Raw genomic sequence first — 19,420 nt, forward strand, 5'->3', positions numbered from 1 at the left:
AGTTGGTTTTTTTCCCCCACACGAGAGTTTATCCCAGATAGGTAGACGCTTTTTCTGTTCTTGTCTGTTTTGCTCCCTTCCAGCGCAATGCCTTTGCTAATGACACCATCCCTTCAGAGAGTTACATCAGTGCTGTGCAGGCTGCTCACTTGGGGACACTTTGTGGCCAAAGCCTGCCCCTGGCTGCTTCCCTGAAGCACACCCTTCTCTCGCTGGTCAGGCTGACTGGAGATCTTATTGTGTGAGTACCTACTGCCCAGCCCTCGGTGCTCGCTGTGCCTGCGTCCTGTCGTAGCTAAAGGAAGACGGGATGTAGAGCTGTATAATGATGCTTTTCCTGCATGCTTCGATAGCAGAGAGTATGGTTTCAGAGTAAATAGAGTGTGAGCATTCATCTAGAATGTGATGTGAAAGGCAGCAGGATACCTCCTCCCCTCCTGCAGAAGAGGCCATGCAGGCTTCAAATCATATTGTAATTTTGAGGTGCTTCGGGTCGGAATTTGAAGGTGGCAGTGATGTATTTCAAATCACGTGTCTCCGGAATCATCACGGGAGTTAGACTCTGCTATTGTGGGGCTGGGACAGGCCAGTGGAGGCATGCTCTGTCTTCCAGTACATAGGTCACAGGTGAAGTCCTGTATCATATTGCCTTAAGCGTGGTCTGGATTCCTGGTAGTTCTAGAAGAATTGTCTGGGTTTCTAGTTTAGGTTTCAGTTCATTTTCTTTTCTGAATATTCTATAAAATACATCTTACGTTATTTAACATTTTAATAAATGGGCTTTTTACATGGAAATGATTTTTGGTTTTGATAGAATAATGAAAAAGAAAATTTTGAAGTTGTATGATTACATCTATGTAAAAAAATAACTGCCAAGGGAAAAAAAGCCTGGGGTAAAAGCTCTCACCCCTCAATAAATGATTGAATTGCCCGGTCCTCGCCTTTGCAGCTAATTTTGGGGGAGTATATCCATTGACATGGTTCCATTTTCTTTGAAGTTGGTCCGATGAGATGAACCCGCCACAGGTAATTCGGACCCTGCTTCCCCTTCTTTTGGAGTCGAGCACTGAGAGCGTCGCTGAGATCAGTAGCAACTCCTTGGAGCGCATCCTGGGCCCTGCGGAGTCTGATGAGTTCTTGGCTCGAGTATATGAGAAACTGATCACTGGTTGTTACAACATTCTGGCCAACCACGCAGATCCCAATAGGTGAGCCTGATCTGAGCAGACATCAGGTTCCTCCTCCTGCTGTTTCCAGTGAAATGTACTGGCTTCTTTATGTCATTAACTCATGACTTGTACTTTTTAATCGAAAGTTCTGTGCTTATGTGTCTTCTCTTAATGATGAATTCTTAAGAATCAGCATTGAGTAAATGGAAGGCTTAAATGGTTCATATTTGGAAACTTTAAGTCACTGAATGGATGCTTATCAAGCACTGTATTAGATATAATGAACCGTACAAAGGACCTTCATAAAATTTCTAATATTTTTGTAACCCTGCTTCTTTCGGAGGTGGGTGGTGTGGAATTAGGTGCTCTTCACCATTGTCTGACTTTGGTAGTTTAGGTCTTAGTGATGTAGATGAGTCGTGAGGAACAGCAAAGTAAGCTGCAGTTTTGTCCCACTGAGAAGCGGACAGATAAAGGGTCAAGTACTGGGGTTTCTGGTCTTTTTGTTGTTGATGAATCCATGGTTTCATCAAGGGCTCCTTTTTTTTTTTTTTTCTTTTCCCTCCATTCTTCCTTCTCCTCCCTTCCTCCCTTTCCTGCCTTCTTCCCTCCCCTCCCTTTTTCCCTCTCCTCCCTTTTTCCCTCTTCTCCTTTTCTTTCTTCCTTCCTTTCTTCCTTATAATTTAAAACAGCAGCAATGATTCTTTGGACTCTTAGAGATTGAGTACATCTGTTATCTCAGGTTTTATTAACTTTTTAGTTTTATTATAATTCAACTTGTTAAACATGCACCGAGTTCCTACTGCACAGCCAGGCTTTATGCTAATAAGTTTTGGGGGAAAAAAACACAGAATATTGCCCTTAAGGTTTAGTGATAAACTTTGGGTTTTTAAAAATTAATATTAGGAAGGCATTGACACAGATTTTATTTCTGGTAGTTGACTTTTCTTTGTGCTTCTCAGTGGACTGGATGAATCCATCTTGGAGGAATGTCTCCAGTATTTGGAAAAGCAGCTGGAAAGCAGCCAGGCTCGTAAAGCCATGGAGGAATTTTTCTCTGACAGGTGAGCTGTATTTTGTTTTCCTCAGTGAACAGTTTTTGAATGCCTTCTGAAAGTAGTAGGTATTTCTTCTCAGGGAGCACCCAAGGCCTGCTTCAGTGTCTGTACTGTGGGGAGGACTTAGATTCATTGCTGACTCCTTCAGGTTATTGATGAGGGGGTTGACTTCATGAACACCTAGTGTGGTTCATTGGCAAGTGGCCAGTTCCCCTGGGAGAGATGACATTGTGAAGACATAGAAGCGGATGCCTTTTATGTGAGGCTTAATGTGATTCTTCCATTTTTCCCCCCTTCTGCCTCCCAGTGGGGAACTGGTGCAGATCATGATGGCAACAGCCAATGAGAACCTGTCTGCTAAATTCTGCAACCGGGTTCTGAGATTCTTCACCAAACTCTTCCAGCTGAGTGAGTGACAGCTTTTGGTAATCTTCTTATGGGAACTTTGATGTCCGGCTAATACTGTGCCTATCTTCTGCCTGAGTGTAAGCACCGCTTAACAAGTGCAGAGAATCCCTCTGAGAAAGTGTGGAAGGAAGTTGAAAACTTGCTCGAAGCCTTTCCTTCCCCCTTTCCTGGCTCACAGTCTGCGCTTCTCGCCCTTTCCCCCGCCTTCCTTCACTGACCGGAGTCTCTCGGTCTGTCCCTAGCTGAGAAGAACCCTAACCCGAGCCTTCTGCACCTCTGTGGCTCTCTGGCACAGCTGGCGTGTGTGGAACCTGTGCGTCTCCAGGCCTGGCTCACGCGCATGACTGCGTCGCCCCCCAAAGATTCCGATCAGCTGGATGTGATTCAGGAGAACCGGCAGCTCTTGCAGTTACTGACTACTTACATTGTTCGGGAAAACAGGTAGAACACGTGCATTTAGGTCAGGTGTCGCGAAGAGCCCCAGATGAGCGCTGAGAGTATTTGTTACTTTCTTTCCTTCAGGCATTGGTCCTTAACCTTTTGAACGATTCCACAGCTCCCCTCACTAGACTTAAGGAATCTAGTAGAACTCTCCTTGGTTTTTCCCGTGGAAAAATTTTTGCAGTGACTTGGCCTGTCAGTTATCGCATAGGCGAATGTTTTGTGCTCTACTAGCCAAAGTCCGAAACTGGGTGCATGTATATGGCAAGGGGGAGAGAGTCACGTATCTAATGTTTAATTTGCAATGTCTCTTAATGACTCTTACAAATTGAGAAGTACAGTCAGACTCCTGTTGTTTTATTTAACTAATTTGCTATTTCTTTTCTACCAGCCAAGTTGGGGAAGGTGTGTGTGCTGTGCTTCTGGGCACCCTGATCCCCATGGCGACAGAGATGTTGGCCAATGGTGATGGGACTGGTTTCCCTGAACTCATGGTTGTGATGGCCACCCTGGCCAGTGCAGGTCAAGGTGCTGGCCATCTTCAGCTTCACAATGCTGCTGTGGACTGGCTGAGTAGATGGTAAGATGATGAATTTGGAGGAGCCCATCACTCTTAGAGAAAAGGGGGAATAGATCATTAATTGCAAGGTATTTTCTTTGTAGCTTGGAGTGAGTATAAAAAGAAACTTGAGTCTACATTTTTATTGGGGATCGAGGGAGTAGCCTGTAACTATTCACTTTTTTTTTTTTTAAATCCATCAGCTCCTAAGCTTTTTTTAATGTTTTTTTTTTAAGTTTTTTAATGTTTATTTTTGAGAAAGAGGGAGAGAGAGAGAAAGAGAGAGAGAGAGAGAGAGAGAGAGAGACCAAGCGTGAGCAGGGGAGGGGCAGAGAGAAAGGGAGACACAGAATCTGAAGCAGACTTCAAGCTCTGAGCTGTCAGCACAGAGCCCGCCATGGGGCTTGAACTTAGGAGCTATGAGATCATGACCTGAGCCGAAGTCGGACGCTCAACTGACTGCAACTGTTCACTTTAGACTGAATCTTTGTCATATCCCTGGTAGGGTTTCCTGTTCGTTACCCCTGGGGGAAGTCTTAGGGAAAGTGATAAGTGTCAGTGATGAGACTGGAGCACCCCAAACCTCAGTGTTTTTCTAAGAATGCTTTGGCTTCCCAGTGTCTACAAACTGATGCAGGATTCATGAAGCTACTTCCTTTTCTTTGGTTCCTTAGATGATTTTGTGTCTCTCCCCCATCCCCTTTTTTTTTCCCCTTTGGGACAGCAAGAAATACCTGTCACAGAAGAATGTGGTTGAAAAACTGAATGCCAATGTAATGCATGGAAAGGTAAGCAAAATGCAGAGAGACAGCAGTCGGTGAGTGATGATCCTTACCTTTGTGGTCACATAGAAGGCTCTGCTTCTTACTGGCTTGTGTCCCTGGCCAGCCTGCCTACAATTTCAAAGCCCAGGGAGTGTATAATTCCGAACTGTGTGCCCTTGGGCCTTTGCTGAGTGACGAGGAATGATAGGAGGGAAATAATATGGGAAACAGTATCCAACTGAATCCTTCATAAAACCTGGTGGATTCTTGGTATTTTTAGCTATTGGTGTGCTGTGGAACTGGAGCTGTGTGCTCTGAGTAGGTGTTCTGTGCGGTTACAGACTCTGCCTTCTCAGCTCTAGTCCAGTTGCTAGAATAGTTTAATTTACCTGAAGATTCAGGGCATCTCTGAGAAGGGTTTTGAACTGACAAAAAGTCCACGTTCAGTTGTTCGCCCGCCCCACCACGGTCCTGCCATAGGTCACTGAGAGCGGGCAACCAGCCTCTGAGACCCAGCAGCATAGCGCTGTTTATTTCTCAGTAATGAGATGATTTAAATTTCAGTAATTTCAGCCTTTCTTGCTCGTCTTTCTCCTCTGAGTCTGAACTGTCGCTGCAGAGTGAAGAGCTCGGAAGTCTGAGGCCTTGATGCCAGGCTGCTGGGTCCTCAGGCAAGCATGAGCTGCTGGCAGCTGTTCGCTGGAAAACTTGTGGCTTCATTTCCGAAGCTGTTCCTCTCTTACTGCTTTCACTTAAAAGTCTTTCGCTAATGGTTAGAAAAAATTGCTAATGGTAGGGAGAAAGCCAGCGAGCGCCTGTTCATACTTTGAATCTAGTCTGTTTTTCCTTTCTTCATTTAAATTGAGGTATACTTGACAGGTAACACTGTATCCGTTTCAGGTGCACAGCACAGGGATTCACTGTTTGGGCGTGTTGTGGAGTGATCCCCACAATAAGGCTAGTTGCTATCTGTCTCCATATGTAGTTCTAAAACGTGTTTTCCTCGTAAGGAGTTTAGAGATCTGCTCACTTAGCAACTATCAACACGTCATACATTGTTAGCTGTAGTCGCCATGCTGTGCTTTATTTACACCCCTGTGACTTATTTATTGTATAACCGGAGGTTTGTGTCTTTTGAACCTCATTCATCCATTCTCCACCCACCGCTCCCCTGACTCTGGCAACCACCAGTCTCTTCTCTGTATCATTTTCTTCTCTTTTTCTATTTTCCTGACGAGAGTTTTACTTCATTTCATAATTTGTAAAGGGTTGTCTTTGTGCTTAAGGATGAGTGAATCCCGTTAATTCAGTACAGTGTATTGACTGGCTACACGTGGCCATAGTGCTCAGAGGTGAGGAAGTAGATAATTGAAGCATGTGGATTTTCTTTTATACCATTTCTCTGATTGCGGGCTTTATTGGGAAAAGTCTGAGAATCGGATATGGAGAACTGAAGTTTCTGTGACGGGGTAGTGGTCTTCTCTTCTAGCATGTGATAGTCCTGGAGTGCACGTGCCACATTATGTCTTACTTGGCTGATGTCACCAATGCCCTGAGCCAGAGTAATGGTCAAGGCCCAAGTCACCTCTCGGTGGATGGGGAGGAGCGAGCCATTGAGGTGGATTCAGACTGGGTGGAGGAGTTGGCCGTGGAAGAGGAGGACTCCCAGGCTGAGGATTCAGTAAGTACCACGTAACCCTCCAGGTAACCCTGCAAGGTTAACAACGGTGACCGGCACTGACAGAGCTCATGCTAAATAAGCTTTTGGCCTTCTTTTATGGCCCCTGTGAGCTTCAAAACTCTCCTGCTCCTGCCTGCTTTCTCCCAGTTTACATGACTAATGCCAGACTGATTTTCTAGTCTGCAGAGCAGGCTGGAGGCATCTAATCTCTTGGGGAAAAGACTATTTAATAAGCGCATGGCTTCTTCCATCCAGAGTCACTTATCCTGTAGTCGTTCAGTTTTTGTATCCTAACTACAGTCTTAGAGACGAATTCCTCATGGGGATGGTGTGAGCTCACTTGGACAGAAAACATAAGATTTATTTATTTTTTTTCTAACCACAAAACTATAAGCTCTCACCCAGAATTGTAGCACATTTATAGCCTGTAGATTATTTCCAGGGGTAGATTTTACTGGCCGTTTCTGAACGGACCATTTATTCTCCATAGGATGTATTTCTGTGGGGGCCTGTGTGGAAGAGTATATTTCTGATTAAAAAGATTTATTATCTTTAAAGGATGAAGATTCTCTTTGCAATAAACTCTGCACTTTCACGATCACTCAGAAAGAATTCATGAACCAGCATTGGTAAGAGTGGTTCTTTTTTTCAGAAGGTGAGGATTTGCGGGGCCTTGGCCTTGGCACTGCTGGGCTCATTTGCCGGTTCTTGTTCTTTGCAGGTACCACTGTCACACCTGCAAAATGGTTGACGGGGTGGGTGTGTGCACAGTGTGTGCCAAGGTGTGCCACAAGGATCATGAGATTTCCTATGCTAAGTATGGGTCCTTCTTCTGTGACTGTGGAGCCAAGGAAGATGGCAGCTGTTTGGTGAGAGTTTGGAACATTCGCTGGGCTACAAAGGGTGACGTGTTAGTGACACGGGAATGCTGACGCCAGACTGGGTAATTCCCATGTCACCTTCATGGTGGCCCAGGTCTAGGAGTATGTTCTGCTTTTGTCATTGATCATGGCCTAAGCACTTCACTCAGAACGTTAGACCTTGCAGTGTCCTTAAACAGCTTGCAGTTTTTCCCAAAGACCTGCCACAGTTTCAGAAGTTGTAACCAAGACCTGTTGCTGTGAATGGGTTAGGGACCCAGTTAGGTGGATACCTGTCAGCTGGATGTTAGATATTAGGTGAAGATGAGAATTCAGGCATCTGGTTATCATTTAAATGGTTAGCCGATTTCTCCGCCGGGTCCAGATTTTCCTCCAAGGTCTTTAGCAGTGTTTCAGCTCTGTTTGTGGGTAGAGCTCAGAATCTCTGACGTTTTCTGTCCCTAGGCGCTGGTGAAGCGGACTCCCAGCAGTGGCATGAGCTCCACCATGAAGGAGTCAGCGTTTCAGAGTGAGCCCAGGGTTTCAGAGAGTCTGGTGCGCCACACCAGCACCTCCCCAGCTGACAAGGCCAAAGTCACCATCAGCGACGGAAAGGTTGCTGATGAAGACAAGCCCAAGAAGAGTAGCCTGTGCCGCACGGTGGAGGGCTGCCGGGAGGAGCTGCAGAACCAGGTGGGGATCTGGTGGTGCCCGGTGCGGTGGGCGGAGTGCAGAGCCTGGCAGGTGGGTTCGTGAGCAAGCCGGGCAGCTCCCTGGTGGGGCCGACAATTGGTTTCTCCTTTCTCTGAGTTTACTCATTTTCATAGGACAGGCGTGGGTAGGACGTGTCGTCAGCCCCTGCCTCATAGGGAGGGGTTTAAGGACTGAGGGGTACTGTGGGGGTGTGGGGGAGGGTGAATTTTAGTTGGGTAATACTCTAGAGCACTTTTCTTGGCCAGGGTTCCTCATCTGAAGCAGAGCATACAGAAAGTGATTTAAGTGATTATTTTCTTAGTTTTCTCAGGGATGGCATGTAACTAGAATGATTCTAGATGTACCAGAGAGAAGATATCATAGGTGATGAAGGCGTTCTAGCATTAGGGTGTATACACGGGACTCCTGGTTTACAAAGATGGCTCTAGAGTTTGTAGCACAAATCCAGTATCATGGAGAGAGAGGGAGAGGGAGAGGGAGAGAGAGAGAGAGAGAGAGAGAGAGAGAGAGAGAGATGGCTGGAAGATGGAATCGGAAGTGAGGAAATTGGATTCTAGGTTCTGGAGGTAGTTACTGGCAAGATTATTATGATGAGTATGACCCATTATTTTTCTGTGTGTGGTTTTTTTGTTTTTTTTTTTCACTTGTGTATTTGGATTTTTCTCAGGCCAATTTCTCCTTCGCTCCTCTCGTGTTAGACATGCTCAGTTTCCTCATGGATGCCATTCAGACCAACTTTCAGCAGGCTTCAGCGGTGGGGAGCAGCAGCCGGGCTCAGCAAGCCCTCCGGGAGCTGCATACAGTGGACAAGGTGGTTGAGATGACAGACCAGCTGATGGTGAGTGTGTCCAGAGCACCACATTGACAGACATGCCATGGTATGCCGGGTACTCTCAGAAGTGCCCTTAGGACAGTCAATCCCCAGCCATCCATTGTGGAGATCGGCATGTGAAGTGTGTCTTTTAAAAAAAAAAAAAAAATTGGGGGCGCCTGGGTGGCTCAGTCGGTTGAGCGTCCGACTTCGGCCCAGGTCATGGTCTCACGGTCCATGAGTTCGAGCCCCGCGTCGGGCTCTGTGCTGACAGCTCAGAGCCTGGAGCCTGTTTCGGGTTCTGTGTCTCCCTCTCTCTCTGCCCCTCCCCTGTTCATGCTCTGTCTCTCTCTGTCTCAAGGATAAATAAACGTTAAAAAAATAATAATAATAAATAAATAAAAAACAATTTTTTTTTTGATTTATTTATTTTTGAGAGACGGAGCACAAGTAGGGGAGGGGCAGAGAGAGAAGGAGACACAGAATCCAAAGCAGGCTCCAGGCTCCGAGCTGTCAACACAGAGCCCAACATGGGGCTCAAACCCACAAACTGTGAGATCATGACCTGAGCCGAGGTTGGACCCTCAACCGACCAAGCCACCCAGGCGCTCTTGAAGTGTGTCTTAAAAGAAGACACAAAAGGTCATTTGGACCAACCCAGTAAATAAGTCCCCTTTTCAGTTCATAAAAATGTATCAACGCCCGGGGCGCCTGGGTGGCTCAGTCGGTTGAGCGTCCAACTTCGGCTCAGATCATGAACTCATGGATCGTGAGTTTGAGCCCCACGCCGGGCTCTGTGCTGACAGCTCAGAGCCTGGAGCCTCCTTTGGATCCTGTGTCTCCTTCTCTCTCTGTTGCTCCCTTGCTTTCTCTTTCTCAAAAATAAATAAAGATTGAAAACAAAATTTAAAAAAAAAATGTATCAACTCCAGGATATGAGGAATAACATTTGGGGGCAATTGTAGTAGTTAGAAGTTTCTTCTGTATAATAAAGTAGAAAACCTTTTCTCCCCTAAGGTTCTGCTGGCTTGCATAAATAGTGTTTGTCATCTTCTGCTTCTAGCCCTTTAGGCAATTCTGTTTCTTTATATGAAATGGCTTATAAGTTGTAAGTTATTATCCACTTTAAAACCTGCTCAGCACTGAGTCTAGGATTTCTGGCGTGTTCTGCGTGTTCTCTTTAGTAGCAGCGTAAAGTAATGAAAATGGCGTAAGGTGTGCTTTCGAAAGGGAAACGTACAAACGAATGAGGTCTAGGAATAGAACTCACAAGTCATTTGGAAATGCACACAGGTATATATACACATATATTCTGGTATCTTATTAAAAACAAGTCAGTTTTACACTAGTGGTTTTTAGACTTTCAGCTATTAAAGGTGAAGTTAAAAAGTATTGGGTTCGTGTTGGTGATCTATAAAGTTGCTGACCCAGTTTTCCCAGGTTAGAGCAATGAAAAACATTTCATCTGTTGTCACCACTCTTTGACTTAACAAAAAGGGGGGGGGGCATTTTAACATTTTTGGAAGGCAGTATTTTGTATTAATTAAATTTAGCCTTATGAAACATTCAGTATCTTGTTCTTTCTGGGTTGGCAATAATTTTGTCCATAGCTTAGAGCCTGGAACCCGCTAGTTTTGAGTGCATTGTGCAGTTTCTCGGTCACGTGAATAGCGGGTGAATCCATTTGATCTCTTTGCCTTACTACTGCTTCCTTCTCTGCCAGGTTCCCACCTTAGGCTCCCAGGAAGGCGCCTTTGAGAATGTTCGGATGAATTACAGCGGAGACCAGGGCCAGACTATTCGACAGCTCATCAGTGCCCACGTGCTCCGGCGGGTGGCTATGTGCGTGCTCTCCTCCCCACATGGGCGCCGCCAGCATTTGGCTGTCAGCCATGAGAAAGGCAAGGTGAGTTTCCGGTTCCTTCCCGCTCATTTTAGGTCCTGTTTGTCTTAAGTGCTTAAGCAAAACAGATTGCTCCAGTTGGCCCTCTGGGAAATGTTCCGATTGGCAATCTGGGAAAAAGTCTTTTGGGGTCCGGTAGTGTTTTAGGGGACAGAGCTCAATCAGCACGAAGCCTGAGTTCGTTGATCAGACTTAGAAGCAGTACGACTAGAACAGAGATGCTGTTTCTGATGAGTAGTTTCCCTGTCAAAACCTACCCTTCAAGTTCTCAGAGAAAGGTAATGACTAGCTGTTACCTAGGCCAGCGTGGCTCCCGTTCTTGGCTTGGTATGGTCCTGCTGGAGGGAGGGCACAAACCAAGAGATAAAGGTCTTCATGGGAAGAGTCAGTGTTCTTTATTTAGTTCTTGCCTGCCCTCCTGGCCCACTGACGACACAGGGAAGTTTATGTCGTTTTATAGAACAAGTTAGAAGTTGGAAGGGTAGTAGGTATCTTAACTCAAACTCAGCGTTTTTTTTTGTTTTTGTTTTTTTGGGTTTTTTTTTTTTTTTTTTTTTTTTTTTTGTTATTCTGGCTTTTTTTCATCACCAGAAAAGTTGTTTTAACTTAAGTGAAAAACTGGAAATCCGAATAGTCTGTAAGTTCCCTCTAAAATACTTAAAAAAAAACCAAAAAACAACAAACACACCCCAAACTTGTTTAGAAAACTAGAAAGGATGCTAGTATGTAGGAAGTGGTTAATTCTTGTCATGACCTGAATATACGAAGAGGAGTTGGTTTCTTTGCTCTTCTCTTCTGTCGTCACTGGAAGGAGGCAAGGAAGGGCATCCCATATCTCATCCCGGAGAAAGAGAAGCTGATACTGGTGTAGGTTTCTCCTGAGACACTTAACTGCGGAGCGGTACCCATCGAAGGAGCTTTTATCGGGCTCTCCGTCCTCTAAGAGGACAGGGGTAAGAATACATTGGCGATTGTTCCCTTGCAGATCACCGTTCTGCAGCTCTCTGCACTCCTGAAGCAAGCAGATTCCAGCAAAAGGAAGTTGACTCTGACCCGCCTGGCTTCCGCCCCCGTCCCCTTTACTGTGCTGAGCCTCACTGGCAATCCCTGTAAGGAGGACTACCTTGCCGTTTGTGGGCTCAAGGTAAGAATCGGGTCCAGGTTCGACCACTTCGTGCTATTGATCCCACTCCTCTTCTCTCCCCTGTTGTCAGTACCGCTTTCTCATACTCACTGTCAAGATTAAAACCTAGGGTTACCCGCGTGGCTTGGTCAGTTGAGCGTTCAGCTCTTGATCTAGGCTCAGGTCATGATCTCACAGTTTGTGGGACTGAACCCCACGTCGGGCTCTGTGCTGATGATGTGGAGCCTATTTGGGATTCTCTCTCTTTCTTCTCTCTGCCCTTCTGGCGTGCACGCTTGTTCACCAAGTAAATAAAACTGTAAAAAGAACTCTCCTGTTTTGCATGGGAGAGCCCTTTAAAAAAAAAAAAAAAAGGTTAACACTTAAAAGCCTTTCAAATGTAGAAGAAATCTTTTCCTGAGTTTCTTTCAGATTTCTCTTGTATCAGAAATGATTTTTGTGTGTTTCGAAACCTGAATATCTCCCTACCTGAAGTCAGGGAATGTTACGGAAGACTTGAGTTAGCCTACTTCCCACCATCTTCTAACCAGTCTGTTCCCTAAACCCTCTCTAGGACTGCCATGTGCTGACGTTCAGTAGCTCAGGCTCTGTTTCGGATCACTTGGTGCTACACCCCCAGTTGGCAACGGGCAACTTCATCATTAAAGCTGTGTGGTTACCTGGTTCGCAGACGGAGTTAGCGATCGTCACTGCGGACTTTGTCAAGGTATAGTTAGTGCTCATTGATGATGTGGTCCTAGAATGGTTTGGTTTTTAAATCCAGAATGTCTGATCTCCATTATGTGCTAGCTTCTCCCAGAAATTAAAGGTGAGCGACCCTAACATTGTGTTGCCTTTTGTTATGATGCTGAGCTAGAGCTTTCCATCTGTAGGCTTTATGATACCGATTCTGGTGGTTCTCCTGTACCTAGTGCATGACTATTACTGTACTTATCACAAAATTTGTAGATATGTGTCTCTCCCCTGGTCATTCCCTGAGGGAGAGTAGAAAGATGTTTGTCTTTGTGTGTTTTGTGCCTGACACAGATGCTTGTGGGATGGAGAATGAATGCTCATTACTTGCCAATGGCAGGTCTTTGGATTCTCCAGGATAATTTGGGGGTGGGCTGAAATAGACCTCCCTTATTTGATCTTCCTTCTTTCTGTCCTGCAGATTTATGACCTGTCTGTCGATGCCTTGAGCCCCACCTTCTACTTTCTCCTACCGAGCTCCAAGATAAGAGATGTTACCTTCCTCTTCAATGAGGAGGGAAAGAACATCATTGTTATAATGTCTTCAGCTGGTTACATCTATACCCAGCTCATGGAAGAGGCCAGTAGTGCGCAGCAGGGCCCCTTCTACGTCACCAACGTGCTGGAAATCAACCACGAGGACCTGAAGGTTCGGGCGGATGTTGCTCTCTCCTCTTCCAGATCTAGCTAGCCTAGCAGCTTCTCTGTTGTTCTTTTCCCTCTTGCCTCCTTTTCCCCAATAGCAGAAACTCTTGTCCTTTAGGACCAAACTGATTCAACGTGAAGTTCCATGACTCTCGTGGTACTTCTGAGATTTACCCAAGGGACTCAGATTACGAGAACCTGTGATCATGATTTAAAACTAGTAACCAGCAGAGCTGGATGCTGGTCCCTGAGGCACCATGAGAGGTTAATGCAGGTGTTGTGTGTCTTTGCCCCGACAGGACAGTAACAGCCAGGTGGCAGGTGGTGGTGTGTCCGTCTACTACTCCCATGTGCTGCAGATGTTGTTCTTCAGCTATTGTCAAGGCAAATCGTTTGCAGCCACCATCAGCAGGACGACTCTGGAAGTGTTGCAGCTCTTCTCCATCAACATCAAAAGGTGGGAAGGAGCCGTGTTCAGGAAGCTGTGTTCAGCTTCCGTGATGCCCACATTCAGCGGGAGCTTCCCCTGGCCCGGTACTGGCATCTGCTGGGGATCTGGTGAAACTTACTTTCCTCCCACAAGCCTTTCCCTTTTGTGAGCAAGAGGCACCTAGTGTTGGCAGGGTGGCTGTTGGCATGCTCTGTCCTCTGCCACGCAGACCCCAAGCTATGAGAAGAAGTTTGGGGACCGCTGTCACTCAGAAGGGAAAAGCTGTAGTCGAGGCAGCAAATCTGTGATGACTAAGTTTTGAAACGGGAATGTAAGTTGCTTCCAGACACCTATGTGCCAGAATGCCCTTTAAGTTTCCTTGCTGGGGTAGTTACTGATCAGTAAACGGAACATGATGTCAGCAGTGGGAGTATGGTTGGAGTTCAGGGAGTAGAGGCTTGCATGAGGTGTCCTGATGATAGAGGTGTGCGTAAGGTGGCAAGTGTTTATTTAGAGAGCAGGGAGAAGAGGCTTAGGCTCTGTCTTTCCTGCCTGCCCTTGAAGAGCCATTAAAGTGCTATAGGCACCATTTCTGTCCTCTGTTTTGTGAAACATTAGCTGGTTGGAGGTGAAGGCAGATGGATGCCATTCACACAGAACTTGATGTACTTGGAGATTCTTACTAGGACCAAGGATCATGCCTTAGGCAGCTCCGTGGCCTATGCAGTTGACAGCCTCTAGGCACAGGGGGCCACCTCTTCCCTCAGACAGTGGAACCTAGCAGGGGAGATTTTTAAGTCAGGACTCCTGCTGGAGGTACACCGTGGGGTATATGAGAATATATACATGGCTCGAATAAAACTGAAGCTCGTGGGTAATTTGAGTCCCTGGACAAATACATTGCTCTGGGAATCAGGTATTTAGTCAGTATGGCCTATAAATCAAGAGAAGGAAGTCAGGATTGGTACCCTGACTGTGGCCGGTTTTGTCATCTGCAGTTCCAATGGTGGCAGTAAGACGTCTCCTGCCCTCTGCCAGTGGTCCGAGGTGATGAACCACCCTGGCTTGGTGTGTTGTGTCCAGCAAACCACAGGTGTGCCCCTGGTAGTTATGGTGAAGCCAGACACTTTCCTTATCCAAGAGATTAAGACTCTTCCTGCTAAAGCAAAGGTCAGTGCCAGATTCTTCCACCACTTGGCTGTGAACCTGGTCTCATTTTCTGTTTCCATATTTGTATATTATGTCACTTCTCCAGCTCTTGCAGTAAAAGTGGTTTATCAAAGAATTTTCACCAATTTTCTCCTAGATGCCTTTTCTTCGTTACTCTTGTGCACCCCCAAATGACTGTTACTCTTCCGCACCCCCAAAAGCTAGTTGCTTCTCTGCCTTTTTTCCGTAGGTTCTGATCTATAGCTGTGGGAACTCACACCCTCCTTTGTCCCCTCCGCCAGATCCAAGACATGGTTGCCATTCGGCACACGGCCTGCAATGAGCAGCAGCGGACCACCATGATCCTGCTGTGTGAGGACGGCAGCCTGCGCATTTACATGGCCAACGTGGAGAACACCTCCTACTGGCTCCAGCCGTCCCTGCAGCCCAGCAGTGTCGTCAGCATCATGAAGCCTGTGCGAAAGCGCAAAACTGCTACCATCAGTAAGGCCCCTCCTGGAAAGACCGGTGGGGGAATGGGGTTGGCAGTGTTCTAGACGAGCCCCGAAACAGACCTCAATGACTATCCGTGGGGAAACGGTGACTGTTCTGCTTGTCTGTTCTATGAAGGTAGAGATAGGTGCTAGCTGATTTCCCAAAGGAAGGATCAAGTTTCCTAGGGCCACCAGTGTTCTTTGTGGCTTTTAGAGACCCATCGTGCAGCTGGCAAGCACTCCCTGGCTCTCCACTTCAGGCCAGCGCTTCTTAGGTGCCTGGTAAAGAATGATTCTGTGGACCTTGTTGGAGAGCTTTTTCTCTGGGTTTGGGAACATGGCCTGCCTGATGTGAGGCGGAGGGTGGAACTGACGGATGATAGATTGCTTCCGTTGGTCCGTTTCTTACCAAGCAGTGACGAATCCATCCTAGATCTCTGAGCCGGGAGTCTCACTCCTGACTGACAGAGGACTCTTGAGGGTGTGAAGGCTCAAACTCAGAGTGAGTGACTCCGGTTAAGCAGAGCTACCGAAATTTGTTCTGGAGTCCATGTTTGAGATGACGACGCAGCTCATTCTCCTGTAAAGAAGTAGTTTCTATTGTGTGCTTTATTTTTTTTATTATTTATTTTCAATTTAGTTAATTAATTTATTATTAGTTTTTAACGTTTATTCATTTTTTGAGAGACAAAGAGAGACAGAGCGTGAGTAGGAGAGGGGCAGAGAGAGAGGGAGACACAGAATCCAAAGCAGGCTCCAGGATCCGAACCAACAGCAGAGCCCAGTGCGGGGCTCGAACTCCCCAACTGTGAGATCACGACCTGAGCCACAGTCGGATGCTTAACCGACTGAGCCCACCCAGGTGCCCCATGTTTACTTTAAATAAAACAGTCATGAGGGGAGCCTGTTGCTACTAGCTGTACTCCATACCACACGCAAATTCTTTGTCCCGCCGGGTTGTGTTGTGGTTAGGGGTGACGACTGTTGGACAGCTAGCCCTGTGCAGGCATCGTACTGAGGCACACGTCGTGATCCCGGGTGTCCTGCAGAGATTGATTGGAGTGTTGGAGTGTGGGCTCAGCCTAGGAGGCGCTTTACTCATGGAGTGGGTGTAGAGGTGGGAGTGTGCACTGATGCTCTCACACGCTGGTGCTGCTCCCCACAGCGACCCGCACGTCCAGCCAGGTGACCTTCCCCATCGACTTCTTTGAACACAACCAGCAGCTGACAGATGTGGAGTTTGGTGGTAACGACCTCCTGCAGGTCTACAATGCGCAGCAGATAAAGCACCGGCTGAATTCCACCGGCATGTATGTGGCCAACACCAAGGTGAGGACTGTGCTGGGCTGGGTACAGTGCCCGGGTGGAAGGACCTCATAAACCGTGTGGTTCAAAGACACATCCTCTCTTAGGATGCGAGTGTAAAACATATGCTTACAGTCACCCTTGCTTCCAGTTACGTGGTCCCTGGAATAAATGGCTATTTTCACTTCCACGCAGAAGGGTTCCCGTTCCAACGTTAGCCACGGGGTCACTGTGTAGAGGGCAGCAGGAGGTGGTTAGTGATGAGAAAGTAGCCTGCAGTTGGAGACTGTCCACTCCCTTGCCTCTATTTTTCTATCCTTGGAAGTAAGCAAGTCATTACCAAGGCGTTAGAAGGATAAAGGACTCATCTGGGGTCGCATGCTTCAGCACCTGTAGGTGAAGGGTTATACGTTTGCCCCCAAGAACTCGTGTTCATTCTCTGATGTGCGCCTTTCCTCCCTCTAGCCTGGCGGCTTCACCATTGAAATCAGCAATAACAACAGCACTATGGTGATGACAGGCATGCGGATCCAGATCGGGACCCAGGCCATCGAACGGGCCCCATCATACATTGAGATTTTCGGCAGAACCATGCAGCTTAACCTGAGTCGCTCGCGCTGGTTTGACTTCCCCTTCACCAGAGAAGAAGCCCTGCAGGCTGACAAGAAGCTGAACCTCTTCAGTGAGTCGCCAGCTCCTGGCACGGCCCACCCTTCTCACTTGGCTGCTGACTTGGGGGCCACTTCTCTGTGGCTCTCTAGTATTCTGGGAACCCTCTGCTCTCTGCTTCTCAGTGGTCTCTGCCATCCTGAAACCCTGAGCTTCACTGGAAGTGGAAAGGAGGCAAGGGGGTGGGGGAGGGATGTACGAGAATGGGGAGGGTTAGCTTCTGTTGGGACTGGCTCAGCCTTGCTGGAATGGCTGCCTGCATGGGTGGGCAGAGAGGAGGCAAGATAAACACACAATCCCCAGGTTTGTTTGTTCGTTCTTCTTTCTTTTCTTTCTCCCTTTCTTTCCTTCCTTCCTTCCTCCCTCCCTCCCTCCCTCCCTCCCTCCCTCCCTCCCTTCCTTCCTTTCTTAAGATTTTATCAAGTAATCTCTATACCCAGCATGGGGCTTGAACCCACAGCCCTGAGATCAAGAGCTGTGTGCTTCACTGACTGAGCCAGCCAGGCACCCTCACCAGGCTCTCTTAAAGCACAGATGCCTGGCCTTGTGCTATCAAATACTTTAAGCTCTCAGAGTACAAATCCGTGAGCTTTTCACAAGTCTAGCACTTTTCTGTGCCATTTACTGGCCCCTCTTGCTCCTAGAGATAGTTGATATCGGTATGAATGATGACAACCTGTGCTTTGAACCAAGGGAGCACTTAGAGCTCCCTGCAGGTGGAGGGCGGCAGATGCCGGAGTCCCTATAGCACCAGAGGATTCCCGCGGTGCTTCCCAGGGGCTCTTCTGAGAAGCGGACTTCTAGGCCTTCGGTCACAGGGAGGGACTGCTTCATGCTTCATCACCGTCTCCTCAGGGTTAAGGTGCTGTTCGAGTCTCAGGAGACAGAGTTCTTCCGTACCAAAAATCGATGGGATTTGCTGCCTTGTCAGGTCTTGGGAGGCGAGGTGGTCACGTTAGCCCTTTAGAGAATGTGCTTTCCAGAGGCTTCTCTTGTTGCAGTTGGGGCCTCGGTGGATCCAGCAGGTGTCACCATGATCGATGCTGTAAAAATTTATGGCAAGACTAAGGAGCAGTTCGGCTGGCCTGACGAACCCCCGGAAGAGTTCCCTTCTGCCTCCGTCAGCAACATCTGTCCTTCGAACCTGAACCAGAGCAATGGCACTGGAGACAGTGACTCTGCAGCCCCTGCCACCACCAGTGGAACTGTCCTGGAGAGGTACCGACACCGGCAGGGGTTGGCTCCGGTCCTCACCACTTTTCCCTCTCCCGGCACAGCCTGTCCCGAGAGAGTCTCTCAGAACTACCGGGTCCAGCCTGCGAGTTTCAGGTTGTTACACAGCCCTGTGCCCCCTTAGCGTACCAACAGAGCCTGGAAACCTGCTCAGGGCCGTCTGGCTCCAGTCTGCCTGGGGGGGCTTCTGTGCCTTCTCTTAATGCTCAGGTGCCCTTTGGAGTAGCCAGAGAGACTGCTGAGTAGAAGATGCTTAAGCCAGTGTTAGAGATGTGGGTCCAGTCTTGCTGACATTATAGGGGAAGATCTTCCGGTTCATTCCGATTTCATCGTCTTCTCTTTCTCTGCAGCAGCCAACTTATGTGGTAATGGCGCTGCTGGCAAGGGGCGGTCTGCTGCACCTGCGGCGGAGTTCACAGCCTCCTGGCGCTCCCCCCAGTGGCCTTCTTAAGCATTGCGCTTGGCTTCTTTGTGCTAGGGGCCGCTGGTTTGCCGCGGTAGACAAGTGACTCATGATGTAAGACGCTGAGTTTCTTACATCGTAAGTCGGAAAGAATAGCCTGGCTTGGAATCATTGCCTCCCACCACCAGCCTCCCCACTCCCTTTTCTCTCTCTTTCTCTTTGTTTCCCCCCCCCTCCCCTATTCTTATATTGTTTGCTTAGGATGTGTTTCCAGGTTTCTCTGAGCTTCACATTTTTTTCCTTTTTTTTTTTTTTCCCTTTGCTTCTCCCCCAAGTTCTGAAACTGAGTCCCTAACCAAGCTGGACCGGTTAGTATGCCCTCTTTCTTTTCTCTGCACGGGTGAGTGTGTGCCAGAGAGCAGTAACCAATGGTGTGGCTTTGCGTTGATCCTGCTTCTGTGGAAGAGTCCTCCTGCTTCTTTCTGTTCTGGTCCTTGCATGGCTGCCGAGCTATCCCGTGTAAGAGTGGAGTGTGTGGAGGGTTGTGCGTGCACACTTGGTGTTGGCCTCTCCAGAACCTCTTAGTGTGCTCTTCCGTACCCCGCTCCTCTCCGCTCCTTCTCCGCAGTGGGTGAGCAGGGGACGGGGGCGGGCCGTAGGACAGCGGGAGAGTCCTAGTGTCTGACAAGCCAGCGTACAACTTGTTCTGTCCAACTGCGTTTTACGCCTCGGGTCCCTCTTCCCCGGCTCTTTGTTGCCTTCCTCTACCCTTTGACCTTTTCCCCTCCAGCTACCTTCTCTATACCTTTCCCTCTCTGCCCGGAGCCTCAGCATCAGGATGTTGGTCT

The 19,420-nt window shown here is 47.8% G+C and overlaps 1 protein-coding gene across 3 annotated transcripts in view; it reads left to right on the forward strand.

Annotated features, from left to right (window-relative positions):
* The window catches only part of UBR4 (ubiquitin protein ligase E3 component n-recognin 4), a 131,698-nt gene that overhangs the window by 41,077 nt on the left and 71,201 nt on the right, over nucleotides 1-19,420 (forward strand). For all 3 annotated transcript variants that reach the window (XM_047869235.1, XM_047869236.1, XM_047869237.1), the window contains exons 28-49: nucleotides 84-241; nucleotides 999-1,208; nucleotides 2,132-2,233; nucleotides 2,535-2,635; nucleotides 2,878-3,076; nucleotides 3,468-3,656; nucleotides 4,360-4,423; nucleotides 5,889-6,080; nucleotides 6,639-6,709; nucleotides 6,802-6,949; nucleotides 7,406-7,633; nucleotides 8,322-8,492; nucleotides 10,189-10,371; nucleotides 11,354-11,512; nucleotides 12,066-12,218; nucleotides 12,666-12,893; nucleotides 13,189-13,346; nucleotides 14,318-14,489; nucleotides 14,771-14,972; nucleotides 16,128-16,291; nucleotides 16,733-16,949; nucleotides 17,938-18,154. In XM_047869235.1, coding sequence (XP_047725191.1) covers nucleotides 84-241; nucleotides 999-1,208; nucleotides 2,132-2,233; nucleotides 2,535-2,635; nucleotides 2,878-3,076; nucleotides 3,468-3,656; nucleotides 4,360-4,423; nucleotides 5,889-6,080; nucleotides 6,639-6,709; nucleotides 6,802-6,949; nucleotides 7,406-7,633; nucleotides 8,322-8,492; nucleotides 10,189-10,371; nucleotides 11,354-11,512; nucleotides 12,066-12,218; nucleotides 12,666-12,893; nucleotides 13,189-13,346; nucleotides 14,318-14,489; nucleotides 14,771-14,972; nucleotides 16,128-16,291; nucleotides 16,733-16,949; nucleotides 17,938-18,154 — 3,686 coding nt within the window. The remainder of the gene's footprint in view (nucleotides 1-83; nucleotides 242-998; nucleotides 1,209-2,131; nucleotides 2,234-2,534; nucleotides 2,636-2,877; nucleotides 3,077-3,467; nucleotides 3,657-4,359; nucleotides 4,424-5,888; nucleotides 6,081-6,638; nucleotides 6,710-6,801; nucleotides 6,950-7,405; nucleotides 7,634-8,321; nucleotides 8,493-10,188; nucleotides 10,372-11,353; nucleotides 11,513-12,065; nucleotides 12,219-12,665; nucleotides 12,894-13,188; nucleotides 13,347-14,317; nucleotides 14,490-14,770; nucleotides 14,973-16,127; nucleotides 16,292-16,732; nucleotides 16,950-17,937; nucleotides 18,155-19,420) is intronic.

This window comes from Prionailurus viverrinus, chromosome C1, assembly GCF_022837055.1.
Source record: "Prionailurus viverrinus isolate Anna chromosome C1, UM_Priviv_1.0, whole genome shotgun sequence".
NCBI lineage: Eukaryota > Metazoa > Chordata > Mammalia > Carnivora > Felidae > Prionailurus > Prionailurus viverrinus.